Source organism: Electrophorus electricus, chromosome 14 (assembly GCF_041902795.1).
Source record: "Electrophorus electricus isolate QZ-2024a chromosome 14, ASM4190279v1, whole genome shotgun sequence".
Lineage (NCBI taxonomy): Eukaryota > Metazoa > Chordata > Actinopteri > Gymnotiformes > Gymnotidae > Electrophorus > Electrophorus electricus.
The window spans coordinates 5,285,790-5,311,555 of NC_137510.1; the positions used below are offsets into that span (position 1 = coordinate 5,285,790).

The following is a 25,766-nucleotide window of genomic DNA, read 5'->3' on the forward strand; positions in this document are numbered from 1 at the left end:
GGTGGTGTCCTACTACTGCTATAGAGATTTCACATGCAGTTGATCCCTAAACCAAGGTGAGTAAATGAGTATTTCAAATTAGTGGTGAACTGTGAAGAGCACAGCAAGTTGCAATGTTTTATTTCTTTAAACACGTATTTACTAATACATACATGTATACATCATACATACTTCTCTCGGCTGTGGACATCATGCAGACTAATTAGAGAAATTTTGAATACCTGGGAATTAGGTGATAGTTGTTTTCTGGGTTCTTCTAATTAAAATAAGCAGATTTATTGTGAATTGTTTAGTGGAGACTGATTGATTGGCAAGCCTTATGCAATGTTGTAGGGAAGGTCACTTACACCACATGTAACTGGTCATATTATCTAAGTTACATATATATATATATATATATACACACACATATATACATGTATTGAGACAGTGTCTGTTCCCTGATCTAAACAAAAATACAGAAAAACGGGGGAGGGGGGGAGTCTTATTAATTAGTATTAAAGTAAAGGACACACAGAACACTGCCAGAAGTTTTGATCTAAAGCTAAAACTACTAAACATTGTATCTCTAATGTCTATATAATTAATGGAATCATCACCGGTGATAGATTTAATGTACTCTAACAGATACTTGGATCAGGCCAAATGAGTAAATAGCATTAAATGAAGAAAGTCCTTCTAGCTACAGCTATATGTGCACCGCCCTTGTCTAACGGAGGTGACTGGTTATGATTTCCTTAGAAATTCTTTTTATTAAAAAAACGATGTAGCCAGTGAAAAGAAGTCCACTCAGCCTTGGTTGCAAGTTAGTATCTTCAGGCCACCAGGATTCAGAATTTATTTATTTATTTATTACTTATTTATATGTTTTAACCTGTTAAACCTGTTTAATATTACTGAAGAATGTGTAAAGGTTTCTTACTAGAACTAGAAATTATTAGTCTTATTTTAGCATTGCATTAGCTCCCAGTAAAATTTCATATTGATTGTAAAATACTTCTATTAACCTACAAAGCACTGAACTATCTTTTCCCACAGTACCTTAGCGAATTCATGGTGCACTATGATCAATTTCGTCTGCTTAGATCAAAAGGTACAGGCTCCTTATTAGTGCCTTGAATAAGGAAATCTACTACAGGGGGCTCAGTCTTTTCCTATAAAGACCCAACAATATGGTGGTCGAGGCTATATAGATATATAGATAGAAAGCCCCCAAACTACACTACAGCAGGGATACTAATTTATTGGAACTCTGATACCCTAGTCATTGTCTGAGACTACTGGTACAATGGGATGCTCATATCAATGTTGAAACAGCCTCTTGCTGTTTCAGGGAGGTTTTTCTTGCCATTATTGTCTTGATTCTTGTAAAACTGCTTTGTCACAGCACTTGCAGAGATTTAAATAAAACTGAATTGATGTGACAAGTCCTCAAGGTGTTTTTAGGGTGTTCACCCTATATTAGGAGGCTTATAGTCTTGATCCATTCCATAGGGTGCTTAGACCTCATCCAACTAATCAGATCCTCAGGCTGGTTTCACAACTGTACAAAAAGGTTTGGTCAACAGCTTGATCAAACCATTGTTTATTAAAAGCTCTTAGCACTCCTGGTGACTTCAGTGAGAAGTAAATATCAGGGTATGAGAAGTGTTATATAAAGTATTTTGAAACTGCCTTTCCTATTATGAGGTGTTGAAAAGGTTTGACATTTTTTATTCTTAAACTCACCTTGCTCAAATAATTTTTGCAAGACAAGGATGTTGTTTTGAGGCGGTATCTGTCAAAGCATTTCCCTTGGGAAGTGTAGTTGTTGGCCAGAGGAGGATGGGCCCCCCCCTTTTGAGTCTTGGTTCCTCTCAAGGTTTCGTCATCATGCTTTATGGAGATTTTCTTCCCCAAGGTTGCACTTGGCTTGCTCACTGGGGGCTTGGACTCAGATATGTGTAAAGCTGCTTTGTAACAACGGTTATAGCTGTGCTTTTGCTGCGGCTATATAAAATGCTGGTATGAATTGCATTTAAGTAAAAATGTATACAGATTTTTAAAAATGGGTTAATTTAATGGTTAAGCAGAGACCAAGAAAATTAATTTGCAAATAATGTGTTCTAAATATATCGGCTGTCAAAAATGTGACCTACAAAAACGCGTAGGCATACTGATAGTTTAGTAGTTTCATTTGTTGACACTTGAAGCTCGCTGAAGACTTTGATTTTAATTACATAGCATTCATGTTACTGAGTCAAGCCTAACTTGCCTTTAAATCCATGAAGATTCAACCGTTAAACCTTTACAATTACGTTATAGTACAACATCGTTTGTTTCTAAATCAGTACACCTGATGAGCACTACAAATTTCATAGCTAAGAGAAAAGATCTTATTGAATGCGTTAAGATATTTAACCAAAAAAAAAAACCATTTTAATGCGGAAATATTCAAATCTGTCGTAGTTTTTAAGAAACTGTAATTCTCTAACGTCGTGGTCCCTAGAAACGTTAGGCCTGTATTTAAAAATGTATAATATATAAATAGCATATTTGATATTGTATTTTTGATTCTTTTTATATTTGAACTACAGATATCTGTTCACGCAGTTAAAGTGGCGAGGTGCGCGCTAAGACCAAGCAGCAGACCGGTCGCACTGCGCAGCCCGGAGGCGCTCTGGAGAGATATTTTACAGCTGTCTTTTCTCATTATAACAACCGCTCCAAATGAGAGCAGACGAGGTCTCCGTCTGCAAAGAAATCTGGTTAGTACCGTCCGACCTGGCTGGCAACCGTCTTGCAGCTGGGCAGTACAGGCGTACACGTGACGCGTGGTCAAACGTTAAGCCTGCACATGTTTTGCACGGTGCGCCTATATCCGTGTGCCTGTGCTGTGTAAACTCATTTGCAAAAAAAAAAAAAAAGTTTGATGATAACGCATGTGTTGTGACAGGCCGATAACTGCCTTGACATAAGGCTTGTGGATTTCTTCATAGAGCCTGTAAAACACAGATCAGCACGCGAGCGCTTAAAGTCAACGCATGTGTGGCTAATCAGCAATGACATTTTTATTCGCTTCAGGGGTCACTGCAGTAGTCAACACGTACCAAAGACGCGGAATTACATGAAAGCAAGCTACAGTTGATTTTGTTTTCTGTGATATTTTTTATAACATTTCATCATATCAACTAACAATGCATTTTTCTGTTGTTTTGGTACGCTGTAGGTCATGTACTCGATAATGCAGTGAGAAAATGATGTAAATATCCATTAAGCCTCTGTTCATTTTATTCCAGTAATAACGGTGCATTCTACTTATTCTTTGATTTGTACTTCATCTCTCAACAGTGAATTCTGACACACACACACATATCCACAAACACTGTCATAGTAGTAGACGTACAAGCTTTGGGAAAATACAGCCACAAACCAGCCGCCAAAAAGTGCTGTTTACACACAGATACTGAGATTGTAAAAATAGACAGTTGGATACACACACACACACACACACACACACACACGGAGCGGCGAATGAGCAGAGAGAAGTGTAGCAGCAGGGCAGGTGTAAGCCGGAGTGGTCGGGCAGCGGTCAGCGCTTCTGCCCTCGCAGCAGCTCGGACGCCAGCTCAGAGATGTGGCGCCAGGCCTCCTGCGCGTGCCGCGACTCGGTGGTCCGCGAGCACACGGCGAAGCGCAGCACGAACGCGCCCGCCAGCTGACACGGCACCAGGTGAACGCGCCGCGCGCCGTTGATCCTCCTCAGCAGGAGCTCGTTAAGTTCGTTGGAGCCCTGGGCGCGGCGAAATAAAAGAAGTGAGGAATCAGCAAAAGCAGAGAGAGGGGGAAAAAAACAATACATTTTATATGAAAAACACAAGGATGTGTTGTATTCAAATCACCGTTTGAATTCTACATATTGCGCAGTAAATAAACACTGAGCTCGAACTAGTACATTCAGTGAAAGCAAAGCTGAGTTCACTGATTTCATACGAAAATTGCAGCAATTAATTTCCACATTACTTGCAGCTTTCCTCCTCCGACTGAAGTGACTCTTTTGTAATTTTGCTGAGAGAAGACTGTTTGTCACAGAAAGATGTTTAGGGCTCATGTAAGAGGGAGGCCGGAGCGGCTTTGGTTGGTACCTCACTCACCTTTAGTCTGAAGCAAACCAAGCCCAACACCACGTCCGCACAGATTTCGAAGCGCTCGTCATTTCGGACCAAACGCTCAAATTCCTTAGCCAGACCGACATGCTGAAACACCATCATTATTATTATTATTATTATTATTATTATTATAGTTGTGCTACATCCTACAGTTAAATACAAGGTAAATTAATAAAAACACTTGTACATTTCAGATAAAGCCATGTGACATTATTTTGAAGTCATTTACTACCCAGAAGTAGCAAACAATATTTCTGAAAGCAACTGTTTATTATTATTATTAGTTATTTATTAATTAATACATTATATATATATATATATATATATATTTTTTTTTTTTTTTTTTTTTTTTTTTTAAATACAGTACAGCAGACATGAGATGTGGCTAGTGGTAGCTCAGTGTTAAGGTACTTGTAATCGGAAGGTTAATGGTTCAAACCCCACCACTGCCAAGTTGCCACTGTTGGGCCTCTGAGCAAGAGCAATTGAAGATTAAGGGCCAAGTTATACTCAGTCATAATTGTAAGTTGCTTTGGATAAAAGCATCAGCTAAATGCCATAAATGTAAATGAAGAATCGATTTGCTTTGTTGTCCTCAAATGAACCACTTTATGCGCCATATAATGGGTTCACCACATGAAGGTGGCTACGTTTAAAATAGATTTAGTACAAAATCTCTGACCCAGGCTACTAGGTGTCAGTATAATGGTTGTTTTATAAAGTGAAGAAGAAATCATCAGGAAAATATAATTAAAAATAGCTATCAGAAATGGTCAAAACACTCCTCTCCCCTCCTATTTCCTTATTCTCAGTCTGCATTGTACAGCGGCTCAGACCAGACTGGTAACAATTACATGACTCATTCAGACCGAACAACTGAATGATCAGTGCTAGATGTGAAATACAATGTGGTATTCAGTCTGTTAAAACTGACAAACCAGATACATGCCCTGTTTCATATGTGGCAGATAATCACAATATATTAATATTCATAATAATATACTATGAATACAGGCTCATGCAGATGTTGCACATGCAGAGCAAAATACATTTAAATATAAATATGTAATTTACTCTACACACCATTACAATTCATCTGTAATTATCATTTACCAGCTGGGACTCACACAGAGGGCATGTGATGGGAAGGTTCTTATTGGCTGTGCGAATGATGTGATTGACAGGCCAGGCCAATAGACGTGTTACCTTGCGGATGTATGCCTGCAGACCTCTCAGGCCGTACATGCGGAACACGAACCACAACTTCAGTGAACGGAACCTCCGACCCAGTGGAATCTGCCAGTGCTGCATAAGGACAAGAGACACATGAACGAACAAACAAACAAACAAACAAACAAACACACACACACACACACACACAGAGGGTTTCCATTGTACTATATATTGATATATTGTAACAAAATATCTTCACCTGTAGCTAATCTTAATGAACTTTGCTCTTGTAGGTATTGTTACGACCTTTGCTGGGTCGTTTTTTTTTTTTTTATTATCTGCTTATATGTATTTTGTTGCAGGTTATCTTGTCATGTTTCCATCGTTGTGCCAGGTGCTGACAATTGACGGTGATTGCAGCGTGTGGCCTGATTGGTCATCTGAACGGTTTTGTTTGGGGGCTGTGAGTATTCGAGGGTGTTGCGTTTAGTTCGGTTATGTCTCAGAGGATGTTGGTCATAGAGATGTAGGGAGATGACGGCATTTATTTTGGGTACTTTCTTTATTCTATGTTTTTGGTTTAGGGAGTTAGGGCATGTTTTTGTTGATCCTTTATGTTTGTTCTTTTTCTTGTTAGGCAAGTTATTTCATCGTTCCAGACCTGTTTGTTTGTTGTTTTGGCATCGTCATCTCCCGACATACACCCCTCTACGAATAAATACCACTTTTATTTTATTATTACTTTATTTTCCCCGTCTCTCCTTTTTTCTGTTACGGTCTAGAGCCTAGACCGGGTCGTAACAGTATTCTTATTTTATACTTTATTTTTGTTTAAAAAAATACCAGAGGGCATCATGTTCCCATATCGAAGTTGTCACGTTTCTGTCCATCATTGTGGGAACATCTAGTCCCCATAGTAAAGCAAAGCCCACATACAAACCCATATTATATATTTCTACACTTTTTATTGACAGTCTGATTAAATACAGCATCAAGGACAAACAGCTGTTGGAGAAATGACTGTAGATGCACTTAAACAGTATCACTCTTCTGTTGATACTGTACACACCTCCCCCCTACACACACACACACATAGCAGTCTCCTGCAGAAACATATACAATATCTTCATATTAAATACTTACTCTGTAATCTGTCACAAGCCCTGCAAAAAAAAACCAACAACAACCCAGAGATCATTTAGAAATCATTTCAATACGTGCATATTCAAATACTTGGTTTATACAAAACCTATTAGAAACTTGTGTTGTCTTGGCTGTTTATTGTTTAAAGTTCTAGGGTAAGTACATCCTGTTACAATGTCACTCTTGGTTTATTCTCTGATGTTCAGCATGTGAAAGTAAACAGCATTTAAAATGAGTTGAGCCCGTATCTTAGTGCTGTTGCTGATGACATACCTTTCAGCTGCCCTTTCACCGAGAAAAGCCTGGAGCTGGTGTAACTTCATTAGGCTTCTGCTGTTTGAGGTGGGACTGGCTATTGTTAACAAGCTATGGATATGGCTCTGAAGTGCGTGCGTGTGTGCACGTGTGTGTGTGTTTGCGTGGGCTCAGAGAGACAGGGCCAGCCTTTTGTTTTATTGTCATCACCATTAAGCGGGAGAGCCAGCTGCAGCACAGCTGTGATGGCTAAAGCACCAGCTACAGGAGCCCCCCCCATTGGAAATAACAGGGGAGCAACAGGCAGCAGACGGCATCATGGGTAATTAGAGCATGCGCTTTTGTAGAGCAGGAGTATGAGTGGCAGTGAATGACATGCAAATACCTGCCACTTTCAGGCACCTTACAAAGCAGTAGCACTTTGAAAAACATGCACACACAAACGCACGATAACACTTAACTCTCCATACAACTTTAAAGTCCTTTTAGGGGCACAGAATACGGTGTCCTTTTCTTTTTAAACTGGCAAATTAAATATTAAATTGAAATGAAAAAATACTATAATCACTGAGAATAGCACATATTCCATTAAAATTTTTGTTCAATAGGTTAAAACCGAAGACCTAACAAAAACTAAAACCTAAATGTTTGAACATTAACTCTGGTATAATTGCTATGCAAGTACCTGACTCTTGGTGGTCATGCTTCAGGTAAAGCGGGTCCATCTTAAAAGCACCAATGATGTCGGCTCTTCTCTTTACCCTAAACAAAAGTTAAACGAGGTTTTTCGTCAGATACTCATAAATGTTAGTTTTGGGTTTATGAGAAAGGTAATTAAAGGTGGGGGGGGGGGGGCATGGTGCACTAGAGGGATATTCTAATATTAACTGCTCATACATGAGTGATATCTACACCGTGTGGGTCAGACCAAGTAGCTTGGCTGCTATGATGCTACAGCAAGTATTTGCTGTATATTAGTTTAGAAACGGCTTGCCCATTAAACCAGCCCAAAGTGGTTACAAGAACTATTATATGATGATTCATTGTGTATGATACAAGGAAGTAAACTAATATATACTGTTCTCAACTGCATTTCAGTGGGTAGCCATAATACTAGAAGCTCACGCTAGTGAGTTGGTGCATTTACCAAATTGTAATTGCATATAAAACTCATACTTGTTCAGTTTTATTATACACAGCAGGTAGCCTAATCTACAACTACAACAGACACAGGTAAAGCTCAGAGAGTAGCTCTGCTATTAAAGGGGACAGATTTTTCTCTCTTTCTTTTGGTGTGTTATATAGCTTTCTGTGCATGTAAACGGTCTGCAAAGTTACAAAGCCCAAAGCACACACCAGAGTGAGTAACTCTCTCCCAAAGAAACCACTTTACTCAAATGCCTAAAACACCTCGTTGGAATTTCAGTCATAGGTGATGACACACCTTCCATATTGCCTGCCTACTGGCAAGCTAGGCAGGGCCTCACATAACACAAGCACTGGAGACCGAGTTTGTTCAGTATCGTAAGCATGTGCTTTGCGTGCTCTGCCAAAAGTACCACAAAGAAGCCAGTGTTTGAATTTTATTTTTTACCACTGCTACATCTTGCAATTGTTTTACTGTGTGCTCTGTACTTTATGGAGGACTGCCTCAATAACCATGCACAGATCAGTGCTGGATTTTTGCATCTGTTCCACATCTACTCCTGAAGGATGGTGCAGTTTCAGTGGTGTGTTTGGGAAGATTCAGGTTCACAACCGGTATGTATGCATTAGTATTTGTGGATTTGTAATGTATTACAAGGTATTACAACATTCCATACTATGAGTGTTCAAGTGCAGAATTGTTGGCTGTAGCTAGCTTAACCCATTGCTCATGGTAGGCTTCTCGATTAACGAATCTAACTTGACAACTATAGGGTTATGATGGATTTGCTAATAAGCCACAGGCCCACTTTTACTTAATTGTATGAAATATGGCGATGGGTTTTTTCAACCGCTAGATGTCGAACAGTGTTCACATGTGGAGGGGTATTTATGATTACAAGCTGTAATGTTATATACTATGCCCAGTTCTGCCCATCTGCAGGCACTGGATGCCTATTTGCGGGACCGCCAACAGCTTGGAAAATACTGTAATGAGTGCTAACACCAGTGTTTACAACTGCTCAGGAGACAAGGGTCTGTTTTCAGAGTGCAAGTCGAGCGGAACGTGCAGCGGCGGAACAGCTCTGGCACCGTGAGCGAGCTGACCAATTAGCACAGACTGAGCTCATCAGAGAGGGGTGTTGAAGACACAAGACCTCTAACCGAGCTTTTCAGACAGATGGTGAAAAATGTTCAATATGAGGGAAATAATATGCTTTTGGGGCACTGGAGCATGTACCTCTATACTAGTAGATGCTAGTACTAGTAAAATGAACATTGAAAAGGAACATAATAGGTCCCCTTTAAATGAAATGATCCAGCACACTGCCCACACTGAGCCTTGCTGTTGTCCTGATTGCCTGGTGATGACACACAGGGCAGCTGTATTGGTCTCCTTGTTCTATGTATATCCATACTGACAGAAAAGACCTTAAAACACATTTGGTGGAAGTGATCTGAGCAAAACAAAAATGGAGCTTTAATGAAGAAAGCACGTAGAAGCCTCGTAAAGACGAAGCAACTCACCACATTGTGGAGCAGTCAAAGTTAACTAGGAGCCATTTATGAGGGTTAAAATTGAAGGAGTCAGCAAACTGGAAAACAGACAAAATGCAGAACACACTTTAACGTTTCACACAGTTGGCATAAACCCAACCCTCTTTGAAATGTTGAGTTGGAAAATAAAAATGTGGAGTGTAGGTTTTTTATACCTTTTTTTTAGTTTATTATTTTCTTTCATGCTTAGAACATCATTTTAAAAACACATTTGAAGTTTCGTTGTAAAACGTGCACAGAGTTTGCCTGGTTATTATATACATTCATTTGTGTTGTTTTTTTTTTTTACTGAGAAACAAGAATATAGTATGTAGAATCTTCTGTCTCACTCACTCACACACCCCCCTCTCTATCTGTGTTTTCCATCTGTTCTGTACCCTCCCCTTCACCAACATTCCCTGCATCAGGTGCAATAACAGTAGACTGATGGTTTGAGAATAAATCACAGGCTGTATGTGGGCAGCCCGACTGTTGCCATGCCAGAAGGACCTTCCCAGAATTCGCTTCCTGGCAACCAGAGCCAACACAGGAAATGACCTCCCACCGTCATTCAGGGTTATGATAAAACCTTGGCCTTTTGTAGCAGAAACCGCAGATCTGGTGTTGTTTGAACTGCTGATAATAAACAGGGAGATTTTGTGCGAGAGGGAAAGGGAGGGGCTTATCTTAAGGTCTGCGTACACCTCAGGAAATTACTTTACCCTTATCTCCAAGATACTCAGCTGGGTGCCACAGCGACTCAGACTCTCTTTAATTTCCCGCCAATTTCTCTGCAGACAGCTCACAGGAGCTAGCATAATTTTTGACATTTGAATACTTTTGTTTGCGCGCACACACACCACAATTCCTGCTGCCCTCTGACTGATAGCTTGCGTCAGCGTAGCTCAGCTACAATTAAGACTGCGGTTACCACAGCAACCTTTCTGGAGTTGCCCTGCGGCTCAGCAGTCAGGATGGGTGACGATTCTCACCTCCACGCCATCCAAGAGAGGGCGGAACTCAGGGCAAATGAACGCACTCCCTGCGTACGCCGCGTCAATGTGCATCCACATGCCCTCTGCGTTACCTGTGGTGGTACAGACAAGAAAACAAAGTCTTCCTGCTCAGTGTGACTGCATTTAATGTGTTGTAAAACAGTAAAGCAACTGGCAGTGTGCACGGACTGACGGGCGTACTCACATATTGGGCCAAGCTCGGTGATGCGGTCGAACGCGCATGAGGGAGTGGTTCCTAGTGTGGCACAGAACTGGCCAGAATCAAATTCACAAAGAGAATTCAGTCTCTGTCACATGAATCTCAGTCTCAGTCACGTGATGCACATATCCGTCACATGAATCTCAGTCTCTGCCACATGAAGCGCGTGATGTCACCTTTGTCACTAATGAATATGAATGCTGGTTGTTTTAAATATTTTCTAATCCTTATATATCTAAGATACTATGCAATCACAGTTCTCTTCCACCTTGAAGGCCTGTTTGCCAAAACACATTGGTTTGAAATAAAAAAGTGTGGACACCCTAGTCTAGTATAGCACACAGGTGAGACTGACATGACGTGCCCTAACCGTGCCCTCTGGAGCAGCTGAATGGTGTGGAAGAGGATGAGGGGAGCTTACGTAAAACGGGATGAGGCCTGATGCTTTGTCCTCTTCCAGGGTTTTCCGAAACGTCTCCCCACACACGGCAAACTTGCCATCAGTTGACATTTTTTTCATTCTCACACCTCCGATTAGACCTGCCCTCTCAACTGAGGAATGAGCCTGTGGGCACAGATTATATGATGTACATTTAAATATACATTACTAATATTAATATACATTTAACTATATAATAATGCATTATTTATTCTAAAACTATGCAAATTATTTGCCTGACGTAATTCCAATGCTCACACAAACCACCATATTATCTTACGTTTTCCTAGCTTTATGTGTATCTTTGTCACACAGCAGTCTGGCCTCTACTGAGCTCTGGCATTTCAGACTTTCTTTGAAAAAACTAAGCACTTAACATTTCACATTTAAAAGGCAGGTTGACCAGTAAGAACGGGCACAGTCCTGATCCTGAGGAGAGCCCTTCGTCATGTGGCCCTAAGAGAGGACTGCTGTCTAGTTTTCAACTGGACCAAGCATCTAATCCATATTCATCAGCACTAACTAGTTAGCAGCAGAGAAGGATAAAAAATAAGTGTGTGTGCAGAATATGAAACTAACTAGGTAATGCAAACATCACAGATCAAAGACCCCCAAGCTGTTAGTGTTTCTCGCTGTCATCGAAATTTACATTTCTACATGTTTTTAAATTGATCAATAAATTTGTTTTCAGTAGCTTGAGTTTATTTGGAAAGTCAAAAGGTTCAAATTAGGACCTTCCATGCTGGAATCCACAGAATCTTACCTGATCTGAGGAGTAGGCCACTAGTTTGGAGATGATTTCGACTTCAGAGCGCTGAGGATCATGAGCTTGAATCTGCTTGACTATCCTGGAGCGAGCGGCGAGAAGTGCTACCAGAGTAGCTTCGCTGGCAGTACCCTAAAACCAAACACAAACATCTGTCACATAAACAGCTGTGACAGGAACACAGGCATCTACTCATGTTCAACCTCCAACATGTCGAGTCAAGTCAAATTTATTTATACAACGCTTTTCACAACAGGTGTTGTCACAAAGCATCTTTACAAATGTCCGAGTCCAAGCCAAGGGCGAGAGTGTCAAGTAAAATCTCCCTAGAGCATGAGGAAGAAACCTTGAGAGGAACCAAGGCTCAATGGGGGGGTTTGTCCTCTGGCCGACAACGGACATTACAATAGCAACAATATAAAAAGTATAAACAGCAGAATAATCCTGATCATGAAGATGGACAAACATCCAAAACATCGTTACTGCAGATGACTGGCTGCATGTCGAGTTATTCCATTGAGAATATTTCCACCCAAAGTGCTGATGCTAACTGTGAATGAAACGCAGCAAAGGGTCAGTCGGCGTCATGTGAATGACACGCAAAGTGGCGTCATATGAGTGACATTGTGCTAAATCACGTCTTGAGTGACCTCATGCTACTTGGAATCATATGAATGAGATTGTGCTAAGTGGCTAAGTGCACCATCATTTATTCAAGTGCCGTCATATGGTTGACATTGTGCTAAGTGCCTGTCATATGAGTGACACCTGCTAGCTGCATTCACTGCAGACTGCAGGTTTCTTCTTTTAATTGGTGCATAATCACAATGTTATCTTGCTGATGTACTGGGCATTGAACATGCTGTGAACACATTTGATCAGTCTACATATTTACATTTACAGCATTTAGCTGACACGTTTATCCAAAGCAACTTACAATTATGACTAAATACAACTTGCGCAGTTGAGGGTTAAGGGTTAAGGGCCTTGCTCAGGGGCCCAGCAGTGGCAACTTGGCGGTAGTGGGGCTTGAAGTGGAAACCTTCAGATTACTAGTTAAGTACCTTAACAACTGAGCTACCACTGCCTCCATGATATGGTCTTACTACTGTTCTATCTAAAATCACCCCTCAAATAATGCAAAGGTCAGCAAGGAATATGAGGACAGTTTCACACTAGAGTTCTTTGTTCCAGATCCGCTTGCTCTGCGAGTTTGGTACGTTTGGTCAAGTGTGAAAGCACTTTGAGTCTGGGAGTGGCAGAGAACTGACCTCTGGTCCTGAAATCGATGAGTCTGTCCAAGGAAAATCATAAAAAGCAGTAAACAGATGAACCATTTCGCACACAGAAATGTGACGTATGGAACTGCGCAATCAATACACACGAATTCTTCTGTGTGAGAGCAACCAGCAACAGAGACCCTCCCCCAACCAAGAGCAGAATCGGTCCTGGGTGCCGACTCGGATATTTGGAACAAGTGTGACAACACTCTAAAACTGCCCCTCTCTATCACTCAGGACTCAAAGCAGTGTGCATATTAAAGATTGATTTGATATTTGCAATGACATGTTCAACATGTTTGGACGTGAGCCAGCACTGACGGCGCAGATGCACCCGTGTTGGGTTTGAGTGGGCTGTCTTTCTCTCCCCATGAACAGGGAGGTGCTCCACTTCAAGCAGGTTCACCGCGTTTCGAGCCGGGTGCCTGTGCCGACGATGCTTGCTTTGATCTCTCTGTCTCTCTCTGAGCTCAAAACACACATCCACAACCTCATCACCACAGCGAAACACTTGAAGTGGGGGTGGGGCACTGCTGTGTGACCTCTCACTTATGCAAACATTTCAGGTAAAAAAAATCTTTACTGTTTTTATTAAAATAAGATATGATGTCTGAAATATTGGGAATATTACATCTAATAATTTTTTTTTTTGGCAGGACTACATTACTGTGGAAAAAATAGCAAAGCAGTGAAATAATCTGTTATTTGTAACAATATTTCCAAATAACTTTAATCTGCTTTAAATTTACAACTAAAACCTGCTGCAATTTTTTTATTATGCACTGTGTAATATATTATTTAATTTTTGCATCTTTTTTTTAATGTATCTTTTATTCATGTTTAATTTTATTTCTTTAATTTCAATTGGGTTTTAATCATTAATCTTTATCTAAATATATTTTCTTATTTTAATTCATTTTGAATATTTCAGTATTTAATTTGTTTTCTAAAATATATTTAACTATGTAAATAAATTGTTTTTAACATTTTCTTTTTTTTATATATATATATATATTTTTGTAAAAAACCTTCCAGAGGAGATGGATTTCAGGGTGTAATAAGCTTTATTTTTCTTCTATGTAATTGTGAGAGGGAGCTGCCTCAGCCTGGGTTTGCGTCCTGGGTGGGGTGGCTGCCTTCGGCCTTCGTTATAGTAATATTTATTTTCTGTAAAGCACTTTGTAAACTGTTTTTAAAAGTGCTATACAAAAAGTTAAATACAGTTCTAGGCTACTGCTCTGTTCCCTAATGATGGTGTTGGGAATCATCTAATTTCAGCCAATCAGTATGACTATACACGCCAGAATATTAATACACTGCAACAGAACTGTCTATCAAATACAAGGAACAATCAATCAGAAGCTACTCAATGGCATTCCAGCATGAAACATGTTATTTCTGGAATTATGAGACCTCTGGTCTATTTAAATGAATGTGATAAATTAAGCAGTAAAGCAAGCAATAAGTAAGGCAATTGAAACTAATAGATTAATGTTCTGTGTCAGTGAGATCCTCATATTAAAAGGTCCTCATAACAAAAGGTCATTGCTCAAAAAAACCCCCCAAAAAACAAAACAAAACCAGAGGCATTATAAATAGATAAAAATACATTTCTGAATGTCTATTACAAGCACCAGCCTAGATGTGCTAGTTAAACGCGAATGATTGTCTGCTATCATTGTTCTGCCTGCCTCCCTATGTCCATCTCAGCATCGTTTCTAATGCCCACAGGCTGCTTCCCACCTCATCCAGAACACAGCAAGTGCAGTTAGTTGCCATAGTGAGTTTCAATGAAAGGCCCAGAGACAAAACAGAGGGATGCACTCACCCAGACACACACACATAGACGCACACACGCCAAAGCACACGCACACATTCGCACGCGCCAACACACGAATACCTAAAAAGACACAAAACATCGAATGAGTCAAAAACAATGATGCATTATCAGTGAGCAGTACCGCGTTGGGTTTCCGGCAGTCAGAAGGAGCCCAGCTGCACGAAGCTGAACTCAAGGCTAAATTAAGGTAAAGTGTCCTCATCTCATGCCACCACGACGCCTTCGCCTGACACAGTAAAAGCCAATTTCCCAGCAGGCTGCCGATCTTTGCAGCACACAAACAGAAATCAATGACCGAGAGATTGTTGTTTTGGAGAGCAGTCGACGTTTCCGTGCAAGTGCTATGTTTTGTTTTGCTTTTAAAATTTAAAATCAAATTGTCCGAAACATTCTCAGTGCGCGAATCAAATAAGGCATGGCCCGTGATAGATGCTTGAAGTGACATTCAAGCGACATTCGTGTCGCTGTGAAAACACCATTAACTCAAGGCCTGCCCTTTGGGTTGAAACACAAACATGTTTAACACACGAGTCAAGAACCCAATGCAATTTGATGACCCCAGAGCAGTACTTTTATAAACCCTCAGTTTGACATACTAGACACAGAATTATAAGAAGGCCTAAACCATAAATTTACAATGAATGAAGAGCAACATAGTGTAGGTACTCCAGTTAAAAATACAATTTACCAAGTACCATTTTTGACATTTTGTACTAATTATCGCGTAGACTTTTATAGATCTTGTGAACAGAAAAAGGTTCACACCAACCTGTCAAATAAATTCACTTTCAGACCTCAGGAACCTTTGTACATGATACATTTTTTACATTTACTTTTGATACTTATGTAGGATTTTAATATAGATTCAAGACTTTTGGATGGACCTTTGAATGCAGGACATTCTATTTCAACAGTAATTTTTACTAGTAAGCTATTTTAACTTGTACTTACAGGGTGGCTTGTATACTTGTTCCATCACTGAAAAGGATGCAGAAGGTCTGGGGGCTGATCTGAATCAGAAAGTCTGGAAGCTCACCTGAATCACTCCACCACCTTGGCCTTCGGTGCCAGCTAGAAAATCCTTCGGCAGTCTGAGCATCTTCCCAAGCCAATCAAGCATCACCGTCTCCAGCTCAGTACAGGCCGGACTGGCTGCCTGTGGCGTGTCCGCCATAGAGCACATCGGCAGAACACACAAACGAGGTTCAGTTTTAAGCTCATTCCATTTATGTGTTTATGTATTAATGAAAACGACTGATCCATGCAAAATTGTAGCATTTTGGCAACACGGGGTTCTCCATGTGAATGAAGCACATTTGAAAGGGGGAAAAAAAGGAAGTGAAGAGGGGATGATGGATGGATGGAAGGAGGGAGGTGTGGAGGGATGGAAAAGTGAAAGGATGGACAGAGAGCTGCAGGGATGGATGGATGGACAGATGAGTGGATAAGGCGTACCCAGGAGAAGCCGATGCAGCCAATTGCCCCGCATAGCATATCTGCTAACATGGCAGGGAAGGAGCTGGCCGTAGGGAAATATGCAAAGAAGAACGGGCTGTGCCAGTGGGTGACCTGCATTAAGACACCACCGTCACCCGCCACATTACACAGGCATAACAAAGCATCCTGGGAGTCTACAAACATACAAGACTCACAATTTCATTGAACAAATCACGATTGAAAGCGTTACACGTCATAGTCAAGTGTTGAACATTAACTTTGCCGTTTGTCTTGATGCATCAGGCAGGATTGTGGTTGATGGGGAAATTGTACTGTTGTTCCTCGTGTTCTATGCTAGATTAAAAGAAATTCCATAGGAGGAAGAAAAACAATGCTGGACAGCGTGGGTCTGTCTTCCCCTTACAGCATGTTCACATTATGAATCATTCCTTAGCAGTTATATGTGTAAATAACCAGGCTTAAAACTGGTCCAAGGGAAACGGTAACTTTTAACTAATCTAATTAGGACAGCGAAAGAAGATAACACTAAAACCCGACTTAAACTGTTGGGATTAAACACTGACTTTCCCTGATTGCTGACATTGGAAGGTCTTTGTAATGTCTCCAGAATTATGAGACTATTCAGAAGAGAAACAACTGGTATAAAACAGTATATCCTCTTAGACATTTAGTATATTAAGGGAGCGTTTTTTTTACCTTAAAAAGTAACATTTCATTATTTTATTCACAAGTGTAAGTGAATTCATTCACCTCCAGCAGAATGGCTAGAGGTGTTTAATGAATGAGGACTTTCCTCCTATTTTCAATTGTCTTAGTCACAAGCTATGATTAAGAAGTGAAGGAGAATGACTGGGTTTTTAGGAGGAGCCTTCTCAACAATTTGAATAATATTCATCTAATACATACAGGCATATCTAACAGCAAACACCATCTTAATTTCTAGTTGAGCTACAACATACTCTATGTAAACAGACTAACAGACTGAATAAACATCCTCTCGTGAGGTAAATTTCATCCCCTGAATGATCCAAACTTGTTTATTCATTAGAGGGGTTTTTTTTGCCTCCGTGTTGCTTTAAACTGGCTGATAGTGTCCAACTGTATAGATCAAAAGGAAAATACACTTAGGCCTCTTTAATGGCTTAATAGAAAAATATTTTAAAATCTCAATTTGTAGATCTATACATACTTAACACAGTGCGTCGGCTCACTCCACTCAGAAATATGCTTCCGTGACAATGCAAGCTGGTGGCACTGACATAGTGTTACAAAATGGACGAAGCCAGTGAGAATCAAGTTGCCTCTCACCCCTGGCATGATCACCCTCTCGATATCCTGGATCACATCCTCATAGGCCTCCGGCTCGTCTGGAGCTTCCTCGGGAATGAGGGACCTCAGGTAGCCGGGCTCCACATCTGGGTAGACCTGCCTCTGCTCTATGGTTTCCAGGTAGTCAGCCACGTAGTCCACCATCTCCTTCCCACGCTTCCGGAACTCCGTGATGTCCATCTTGGTGACTGGGTAGAGCAGAGGGGAAGGGCACATGCTGTTCAAACTCAGAAGCAATCGTTTCTGTCGTAAGCAACATCGGCGTATACAGGTTGCATGTTGCACCGTGCCTTTGTGACAGCCAACATCCAGCTCTTTGCTGTCAGTTTATGACCACAGGGTCACTGTAGGCTGGATATTTTTGGAGTAGCAGACCCCATTTAGCATTTAGACCCAACAATGCTGACATCTCGTGTATAAACCTCAGTGATACCACCATGCACCATGTATGCACTCTCAGGAGCTCAGTACCCACTACAGTTCAGCAGTCACGTGAGTCCCTGCATCATTAAAAATTATGGTCTACCATCAAATGATTTTCTGGCCAGTGGTGATGCTTTGGTCAGAACCTGACCAGAGATGACCAAGGTAGGGCAGAGCTGATGAATTGGGCATAGCTGGTATTCTAGTGCCATTGTGATGTGTTAAATGGTATAAGAAATTAAATGAGTCCAGGCACAGAATGATCAATGCTGGATTCACTTTCAGGGCAAATCCCCTGGATCAGCATTTCACTGCTTTAAAACAGCTACTTGATTCACACCTAATCTCATGGAATAAGGAAAAATAAATAAATAATTAAAAGAAAGAAACCAAAAAAAAACCCTCACAGCAATATTATATACTGTATATATACCTGGAAGGTGATAAGGTATTCAGTGACTCTTCTACAGAAACATCCCAAATCCAGCCCGAGTCTTCCTCTCCTCTAACCCTCATATTTGCTATCTGGTCTTCTGGGAATGCAAATATCCCATTTAACCTCTTGCTTGCAGTTCCTCTACCCAAGAGTTTGGAAGGGCCACAAGATTCTTCAACCATGCTGTCTGCCAGCTTTTGGTCTTTCTAATATTCTGTGCACTCACTACCAGCACCAGTTATAATGTTCACCCAATCTGGCCATTCACCAAGTCTGGCCACATCTGTATAAGGCCTCATTTTCTCTGGTTTCTTTGCTGGATTTGTCCAGCTTGATGTGGGCCAAAACGAGAGGCAGTGTACCTTATGTGGTCCAGAATGGTTTAAAGCAGGTACATTGCATTGACATTCACACTGTTTTGTAAGCACTCTTGTTCAGAGTGACTCGTGCTAGCATAAATAGGTTAGTGTCAAAGTTATGAACACATCGACGGTACAACAGTACACCTGCTATGGAGTTTCCTTGACCTTTTGAGAAGAGAGAGAGAAAAAGAGAAAGAAGAGTTGCTGAATATACTACTAATTACTACCAATTATCAGCAAGTAGTAAACCGTAAAAAAGAATTGCTGAATATACTACTAATTCATTCAGCTCTCAAATTTTCAAGCAGTTTCAAATCAATACCTTACTCATAAAAGAAAGCCATCCATCATAATAAAAGCAATGTCAGAATCTCATCTCACAGGCAACAGTGTGCAAATGTACATCAGTGAGATATTTAAGTTTACGGAAGCTGGCCATTCCAATAAAGTGTGTGGTCAGTCTATTTCTTTTCCTTTTTAACTCTTATTATTGTTCTCTCAATCTGACATACAGTCTGTATTCAACCAGTAGGACACATTTGCACCCATTCGAAGCTGGTCACTCTCATTTAGGCAGGAACGTGCCTGAAGAGTAGTGGTTCTTTATTCATGAAAAGCCGTAGTATGATTGTTACCACGGAGCAGCTGTCTAGCATCAAGTCAGAAAAGGAACTGGAATCTCTAGACACCTCACAAATTTATTTGATGTTTTTTATTCATTTGGTTACAATATGATTTAACAAATTTAACCACCACAAAGCTCAAAGTGCTAGAATATTATTATTTGTTCTATTTACTTTTTATACATGTTGTATTCTGTATAATTTACTGTTTTCTACAGGGCAAAATGAATATTTTGAGATATCTTCCAAAGTCCATGGACAGAGTGTGTGATGGATGTGACATACCACTCTTTCACATCAGTCCTGGGCCTCTGAGAGCTCTGGGTGAAAGTGAGGCCTGGTATGGCCAAACCCAACCATGACCAAACCTTTCAAATCTAATACCTGGATTTACTGAATGCTTAACAATGACATTATAGAGTGGAGCCAAAGTTAGCCAGTTAGCTAGCAAGCTGTACTTGCCACAAAACAGAGCTAAACCTTGACTAGATTACGCTACAGCAGATGCTGATGGTCTGTCAGGGTTTATTTCCACAACTCAGCTATCTTAAAAGTGAGTTTGCACATAGGCAAGTTAGGCCAAGAAATCAGGTTCCAAGTGCAGCTATTTTACAGTCACACATTTTATCACTAATCGAGGTGACATCGTCAATGCAAGCGTCATTGTATGCTTAGGAGTGGGATTTTGTGTAGTTATATAGGATAAAGTTGATTGATCCTCGAATGCCATTGGTTATTCATCTGTTGGAGGTGGTCTTCTGATGGTTATTGATTAACTGGTTACCTGGGTCTTGAGACCCAATCTCGGTCGCAGGTTGTAGGCTGACCTTTGATTGGTTGTTCGGAATGTATGGCCCAGGTCCAGCTTGCCGTCTTCTGGCTGTGCATTGATTGACAGAATGCTGGTTAGAACAATAGAACAGAATGTCCTAATCAAGGGATTAAACTTTAATTTCAAAGATGCAGCAAACAGAGAATGGCTGACTTGGAACATGAAATCGGACAATCTACTAGAACAAATACAACGTGAAATACGACAAACAGTAGTACTGGCATTATACCTCAAACACACGCGCAAAGTGCATGCGCTCACCAAAACTGAGCATAACGCACTGAATAACATGAACATATATTCAGCAATTCTCTCTTACTATTTACTACTTGCTGCTAATTAGTAGTATATTCAGCAATTCTTTCTTACTATTTACTACTTGCTGATAATTGGTAGTAATTAGTAATATATTCAACAACTCTTCTTTCTCTTTTTCTCTTTCTCTCCTCAAAAGGTCAAGGAAACTCCATATCAGGTGTACTGTTGTACCATCGATGTGTTCATAACTTTGACACTAACCTATTTATGCTAGCACGAGTCACTCTGGACAAGAGTGCTTACCAAACAGTGTGAATGTCAATGCAATGTACCTGCTTTAAACCATCTGGACCACATAAGATACACTGCCTCTCTTTACTATTGCTATTATTGCTAAGAAATGATCAAAAACTAATCAAAAGAAGGTGGTGTCTGTGCGTATTAACAGTGACATCTGCAGCATGGGTTACTTTCAAGCATCACAGAACCTTCTGACTTGGTATGGACCTCACAAAAGAAACCACAGAAGAAGCATCAGGTACACCACCACAAGGAAGCTAAGAGAAGAAAGTGATAGGATTGCAAGCAACAGCACCTACCCCCATACCCCTACCCCGATGAGCTAGTGGAATACATGCCAGGGTTTATAAGGTGCTTTGTATCTGAAAAGACTGATTTGGAGTCCCACATAAGCCCCCCATTATGCGTGTTGTATGTGTTTGTGCGTCAGCTGCTCAAGAAAACTTCTTTGTTGTCTGTTCTTCTGATTTGCCTTTGGTCTGCACATGTACACTACCCGAAGTGGCCCCAGTGTGCAGAATGAAGCAATCTTCAAGCAATCCACCATCGTCCCCGTCCCGAAGAAACCTCGACCCTCCAACCTCAGTGACTACCGCCCTGTTGCCCTCACATTGGCCGTGATGAAGTGCTTTGAAAAGCTAGTCAGAGACTTCATCACATCTTCACTGCCAGCCTCCATGGACCCACTACAGTTTGCATACCGCCACAACCGCTCCACTGACGATGCAATTGCGCATCTGCTTCACACTACACTGACTCACCTGGACGAAGGGAGGGGAAATTGTGTTAAAATGCTGTTTGTCGACTACAGTTCAGCATTTAACACCATCATCCCCTCCCTACTCACTACTAAGTTGGGGGATCTAGGACTGCATACATCTCTGTGCGACTGGATCTCCAACTTCCTAACAGACAGACCACAATCAGTACGGGTGGGCAACTGTGCCTCATCCACCCTCACCCTCAGCACTGGAGCTCCTCAGGGTTGTGTCCTAAGCCCCCTGCTCTACTCACTGTACACCTACGACTGCACAGCCACTTCCAGCTCCACCATCATTGTCAAGTTTGTTGACGACACCGTTGTCATGGGTCTGATCTCGGACAACGACGAGAGGGCCTACCTGGAGGAGATTAAACACCTGGAAAACTGGTGCCAGGAAAATAATCTCCTCCTAAACGTCAATAAGGCAAAGGAGCTGATCGTGGATTGCAGCAAGAAGCAGGAGCGGCACTACCAACCTGTGAGGATCAGTGGAACCACGGTGGAGAGAGTAGATAGTTTCAGGTACCTTGGTGTTCACATCTCGCATGACCTGTCCTGGTCCCGCCATACCAACTCCCTGGCAAAGAAGGCTCGTCAGCGTCTTTACCACCTCAGACGCCTAAGAAACTTCAGACTGCCCTCCAAGGTACTGCAGAACTTCTACACCTGCACTATCGAGAGCATCCTCACGGGGAACATCACAGTCTGGTTTGGGAATAGCACCAAGCAGGACAGACAAGCACTCCAAAGAGTAGTGCTTTCAGCAGAGCGCATTACTCACACGGAACTTCTTGACCTGCAGACCATCTACTACAAGCGGTGCCAGACCAAGGCCAGGAAGATTGTGAAGGACCCCACCCATCCCAACAATAGGCTCTTCTCTCTGTTGAGGTGAGGAATGCGCTTTCGCTCCCTGAAGACCAAGACAGAGAGACTGAAGAGGAGCTTCTTCCCACAGGCCATTCGGGGAAACTGATAAACTGTGGGGACCACCACCACCATGTAACATAACTGTGTATATATATTATATATATATATATATATATATATATACATATTTATTTATTTATTTATTTTCAATTACCTTGTAACAAAAACTGTAAATATGTTATTCTACAAAATGGATCTGTACATTCTGTACATTGTGTACACAGCCATATACATTGTACATTGTGTATATAATCATAATATACATATATTGTACATACATTGTTAATATATTTTGTACATATATAGAATATATATATATATTTCACATATATAGAATATCTATATTTCTCTATGCACCTGTTTTCTTTTTCCTCAGTTTGGACAGAGCACTCTCAACCATTTCACTGCGAATTATACTGTGTATGACTATGTATGTGACAAATAAACCAAACTTGAAACTTGAATGAACCACATTCAGAGAATGTCTGTAGCATGATATGAAGGTGCAATTACACAGGATATTAATCTGCCGAGCACAGTTCCTCCTGATTCTCTCAAGTAAACACCTTCTTTACCTTAATCCACAATAATACCTTAATCCATAATAATGCAGGTGAGGTGTGGGGCGTGTATGTGTGTTGTGCATGTGTGGGTATAGGTCATCAGCTCACCCACAGGGCTACAGGTCTATTTGATTACATGACACCATTAATACCATTAAAGCTCTTAAATGGTCACTCCCCGCCCCACCCCCTGACCACTGAAACAATTATATACACATGTACAACCACAAACCCACACCTAAAGCTCAATTGCTTTACATTCTCACTGAACTGTAACATAATGAGCAGACCATCTTAGCAGACCAAACTGGACGAGCACTAATCTCGTACAGTGCATAGCCACTGTAATCACACAGATCAGGCAGTTCTGCAGACTGATACACCACCACAAAGGCTTGGCTTTCAAATGACCATCTCACATAAAGCTATGGTCTATATTGTTTTGATTAAGTTTACATTGTTGTTTGTTTGGTTTTTTTTTTGAAGATGGCAAAAAGGTGGAATGTAAAATGACATCAAACGCAAGCTTGTGAACACAGCATGTATGTAAATTCATTTGATCCCTTCCAGACAAGACCCTTGTTCAGCAAGCAATGATGCACACTCACCATGAACCTTGCCCTCTGGTCCAATCATTCAACAAGTGTTATAACTCTGTTTTCTCTATCACTCCCTCTCCCTTCCCCTCTGTTTGCACCTGGTCCCAAACCTGGAATGACAGAGGGGCAGCCAACTTACCAGGTCAGTCCAAAGAGAGTAGTCTTCCTAGTCCTTCTCCACCTCCCTCTGCTCACTGTTCACAGGCGTTCCTTCTGTGTATGGCAAATGCAACGCATGAACTCTCATGTGTACACACACACACGCGCACACACACACACAGAAGAGCAACAGAGTGGTGAAGAGGAGGCTGGGTCTTTATCTGCGCGACGCACCTTTCAGCCAGCCAATCAGAGCAGGGGTTTTGGTCAGAGCATGCATGCAGCCAAGGCAGGAAGAGCTGATTCACGAGGACTTAATGAGATCCTATTTCCATTCCTTTCTCACACACACACACACACACACACACACACACACACACAAATAGATGCATAAACATACAGTAACTTGTTGAAGATTTATCATCCAACTACTTGCGCTGTGTTTCACCCAAGGGTCCCTCCTTTTTGAAAGACATGTATGAGGAAGACAAAAACAGCAAAGATTATGGTCCCTAGAACACACCCCTGCCTTACACCAGGTAGACACCGCAGAGCAGATTAGTGACCTCCTGTGGTCACTCAATCATTTAACAGGTGCCGATTACCGGCAAATGAGTTGGTGTACTCAGTTATCTTTGCCATTTTACTAAACCCAAAGAGGGTGTAGAAAGGTATATACACCATGTGCACAATTATTAGGGAAGTGGTATTTTTGAGGATTCATTTCATTATTGAACAGCTACAGTGCTCTCGGCCAATCCAGTGCTAATAAACCTTAAATCTGAATATTTAAGAAAGTAAGAGTGAGGTTTTGGCTTTCTTAGGAGAAAATCTGTGTGTGCATAATTATTGGGCAACTATTAGTGTGAAGAATTATTATGCAACTAAATGAAAAAACTAAATTTTCCCATCTCACTTGTATATTTTCATCTGTTAAAGTGAGAATAATAAACAACTCAAAATGTACAAATAAACATTTAAAGAAATATCAGTGACCAGTGATCACCCTTCTTTTCAATAACAGTCATAAGCCTTCCATTCAATAAGCATTCAAGTTTATACAGCTTGGAGTTGGAAAATATGCATAAAATGATGATATGGTCAAAATACTGACTTGCCTAATAATTCTGTACACAGTGTACAATAATTTCTTGACTTTGATATTGGAGGGGTTTTATTTGGTATAGCTGAGCTAGGAATATCAAATCTATGGTACTTCAGATTCACTCAAGTGCTTCAACAAGTTTTCAGAATCTGTACAAGGCTGAAGTTAATTTGGCTGTGAGCTGAACCAGGGCTGGAACTGTTCTTCAGCTTGAAGAACCAGTATGTTCTTCCATCTTCTATGTCTTAACATGTGGCTCAACAAGAGGTGCAGCTGGCAAGCACTAAACTTTTGAGCTTTTTCAACCTAATGGCCTCCACCTCCACAGGTTTAGGGTGCGAGACTATTTAATTTTTTCCTACCATAAGTTTCTTGCGAGGGGCTAAAAGTGAACCCTATGACAATTGATGAGTTCCTGGAAGACCACCTGAACACACTTCAGCCGGCTCTTCTTGCCACATCACGGGGTGACAGACAGGAGGGGCAGTGTGACTCATCAGTGCCAAAACACGCAGTGCTCAAGAACATGACCGGCGCCGCAGTGCTGGCTACACGGTCTCAAGAATGATGATAAGGATTCTGTCATCAAACTGCCTGTCCAATCATTGTCCTCCAAGGGCATGTTGCAGGACAAAAGCCACACATCTCCGACCTCCAGACACACCAGAGACACCGTCATCATCCGATATCAGTATCTCACCTCTAATGTCCCCACTAGTGAGCTTTTTCAGAAAAGATGGAAGCT

General features: G+C 41.1%; 1 protein-coding gene and 1 long non-coding RNA gene across 5 annotated transcripts; one reads left to right on the top strand and one right to left on the bottom strand.

The window, feature by feature from the left end:
- The first annotated feature begins 64 nt into the window (after positions 1 to 64).
- On the top strand, positions 65 to 7,398 carry LOC113586564 (uncharacterized). Its single transcript, XR_014116814.1, has 3 exons — positions 65 to 2,004; positions 2,577 to 2,747; positions 5,333 to 7,398. It is a non-coding gene; the product is annotated as an uncharacterized LOC113586564 (long non-coding RNA).
- Positions 3,473 to 24,097, bottom strand: ddc (dopa decarboxylase). 4 transcript variants are annotated; one of them, XM_027024759.3, is made up of 14 exons: positions 23,957 to 24,097; positions 17,708 to 17,916; positions 16,397 to 16,510; positions 15,978 to 16,097; positions 11,819 to 11,953; positions 11,038 to 11,181; positions 10,602 to 10,668; positions 10,394 to 10,488; positions 9,393 to 9,460; positions 7,405 to 7,481; positions 6,465 to 6,484; positions 5,355 to 5,453; positions 4,134 to 4,235; positions 3,473 to 3,772 (listed from the first exon to the last, which is right to left on the bottom strand). In XM_027024759.3, exons 2-14 carry the CDS (start codon positions 17,906 to 17,908, stop codon positions 3,572 to 3,574), a joined length of 1,443 nt encoding a protein of 480 aa, XP_026880560.1. In that variant the 5' UTR covers positions 17,909 to 17,916; positions 23,957 to 24,097; the 3' UTR covers positions 3,473 to 3,571. The 4 variants fall into 4 exon arrangements, with proteins under 4 accessions (XP_026880560.1, XP_081551880.1, XP_081551881.1 ...); XM_081695754.1 differs by lacking the exon at positions 23,957 to 24,097 and adding an exon at positions 23,827 to 23,899; XM_081695755.1 differs by lacking the exons at positions 16,397 to 16,510; positions 23,957 to 24,097 and adding an exon at positions 23,827 to 23,900.
- Between the last annotated feature and the right edge of the window lie 1,669 nt (positions 24,098 to 25,766).

Excerpts from the sequence above, each read along its gene's own strand:
- ddc (XM_081695754.1), bottom strand. The coding sequence starts at position 23,854 with ATGATTGGACCAGAGGGCAAGGTTCATG. Across the intron at positions 9,461-10,393 it reads CTCTCTTGGATGGCGTGGAG|TTTGCTGACTCCTTCAATTT; the intron begins GTGAGAATCGTC and ends TCTGTTTTCCAG. Across the intron at positions 3,773-4,133 it reads TGGTTTGCTTCAGACTAAAG|GGCTCCAACGAACTTAACGA; the intron begins GTGAGTGAGGTA and ends CGCCGCGCCCAG.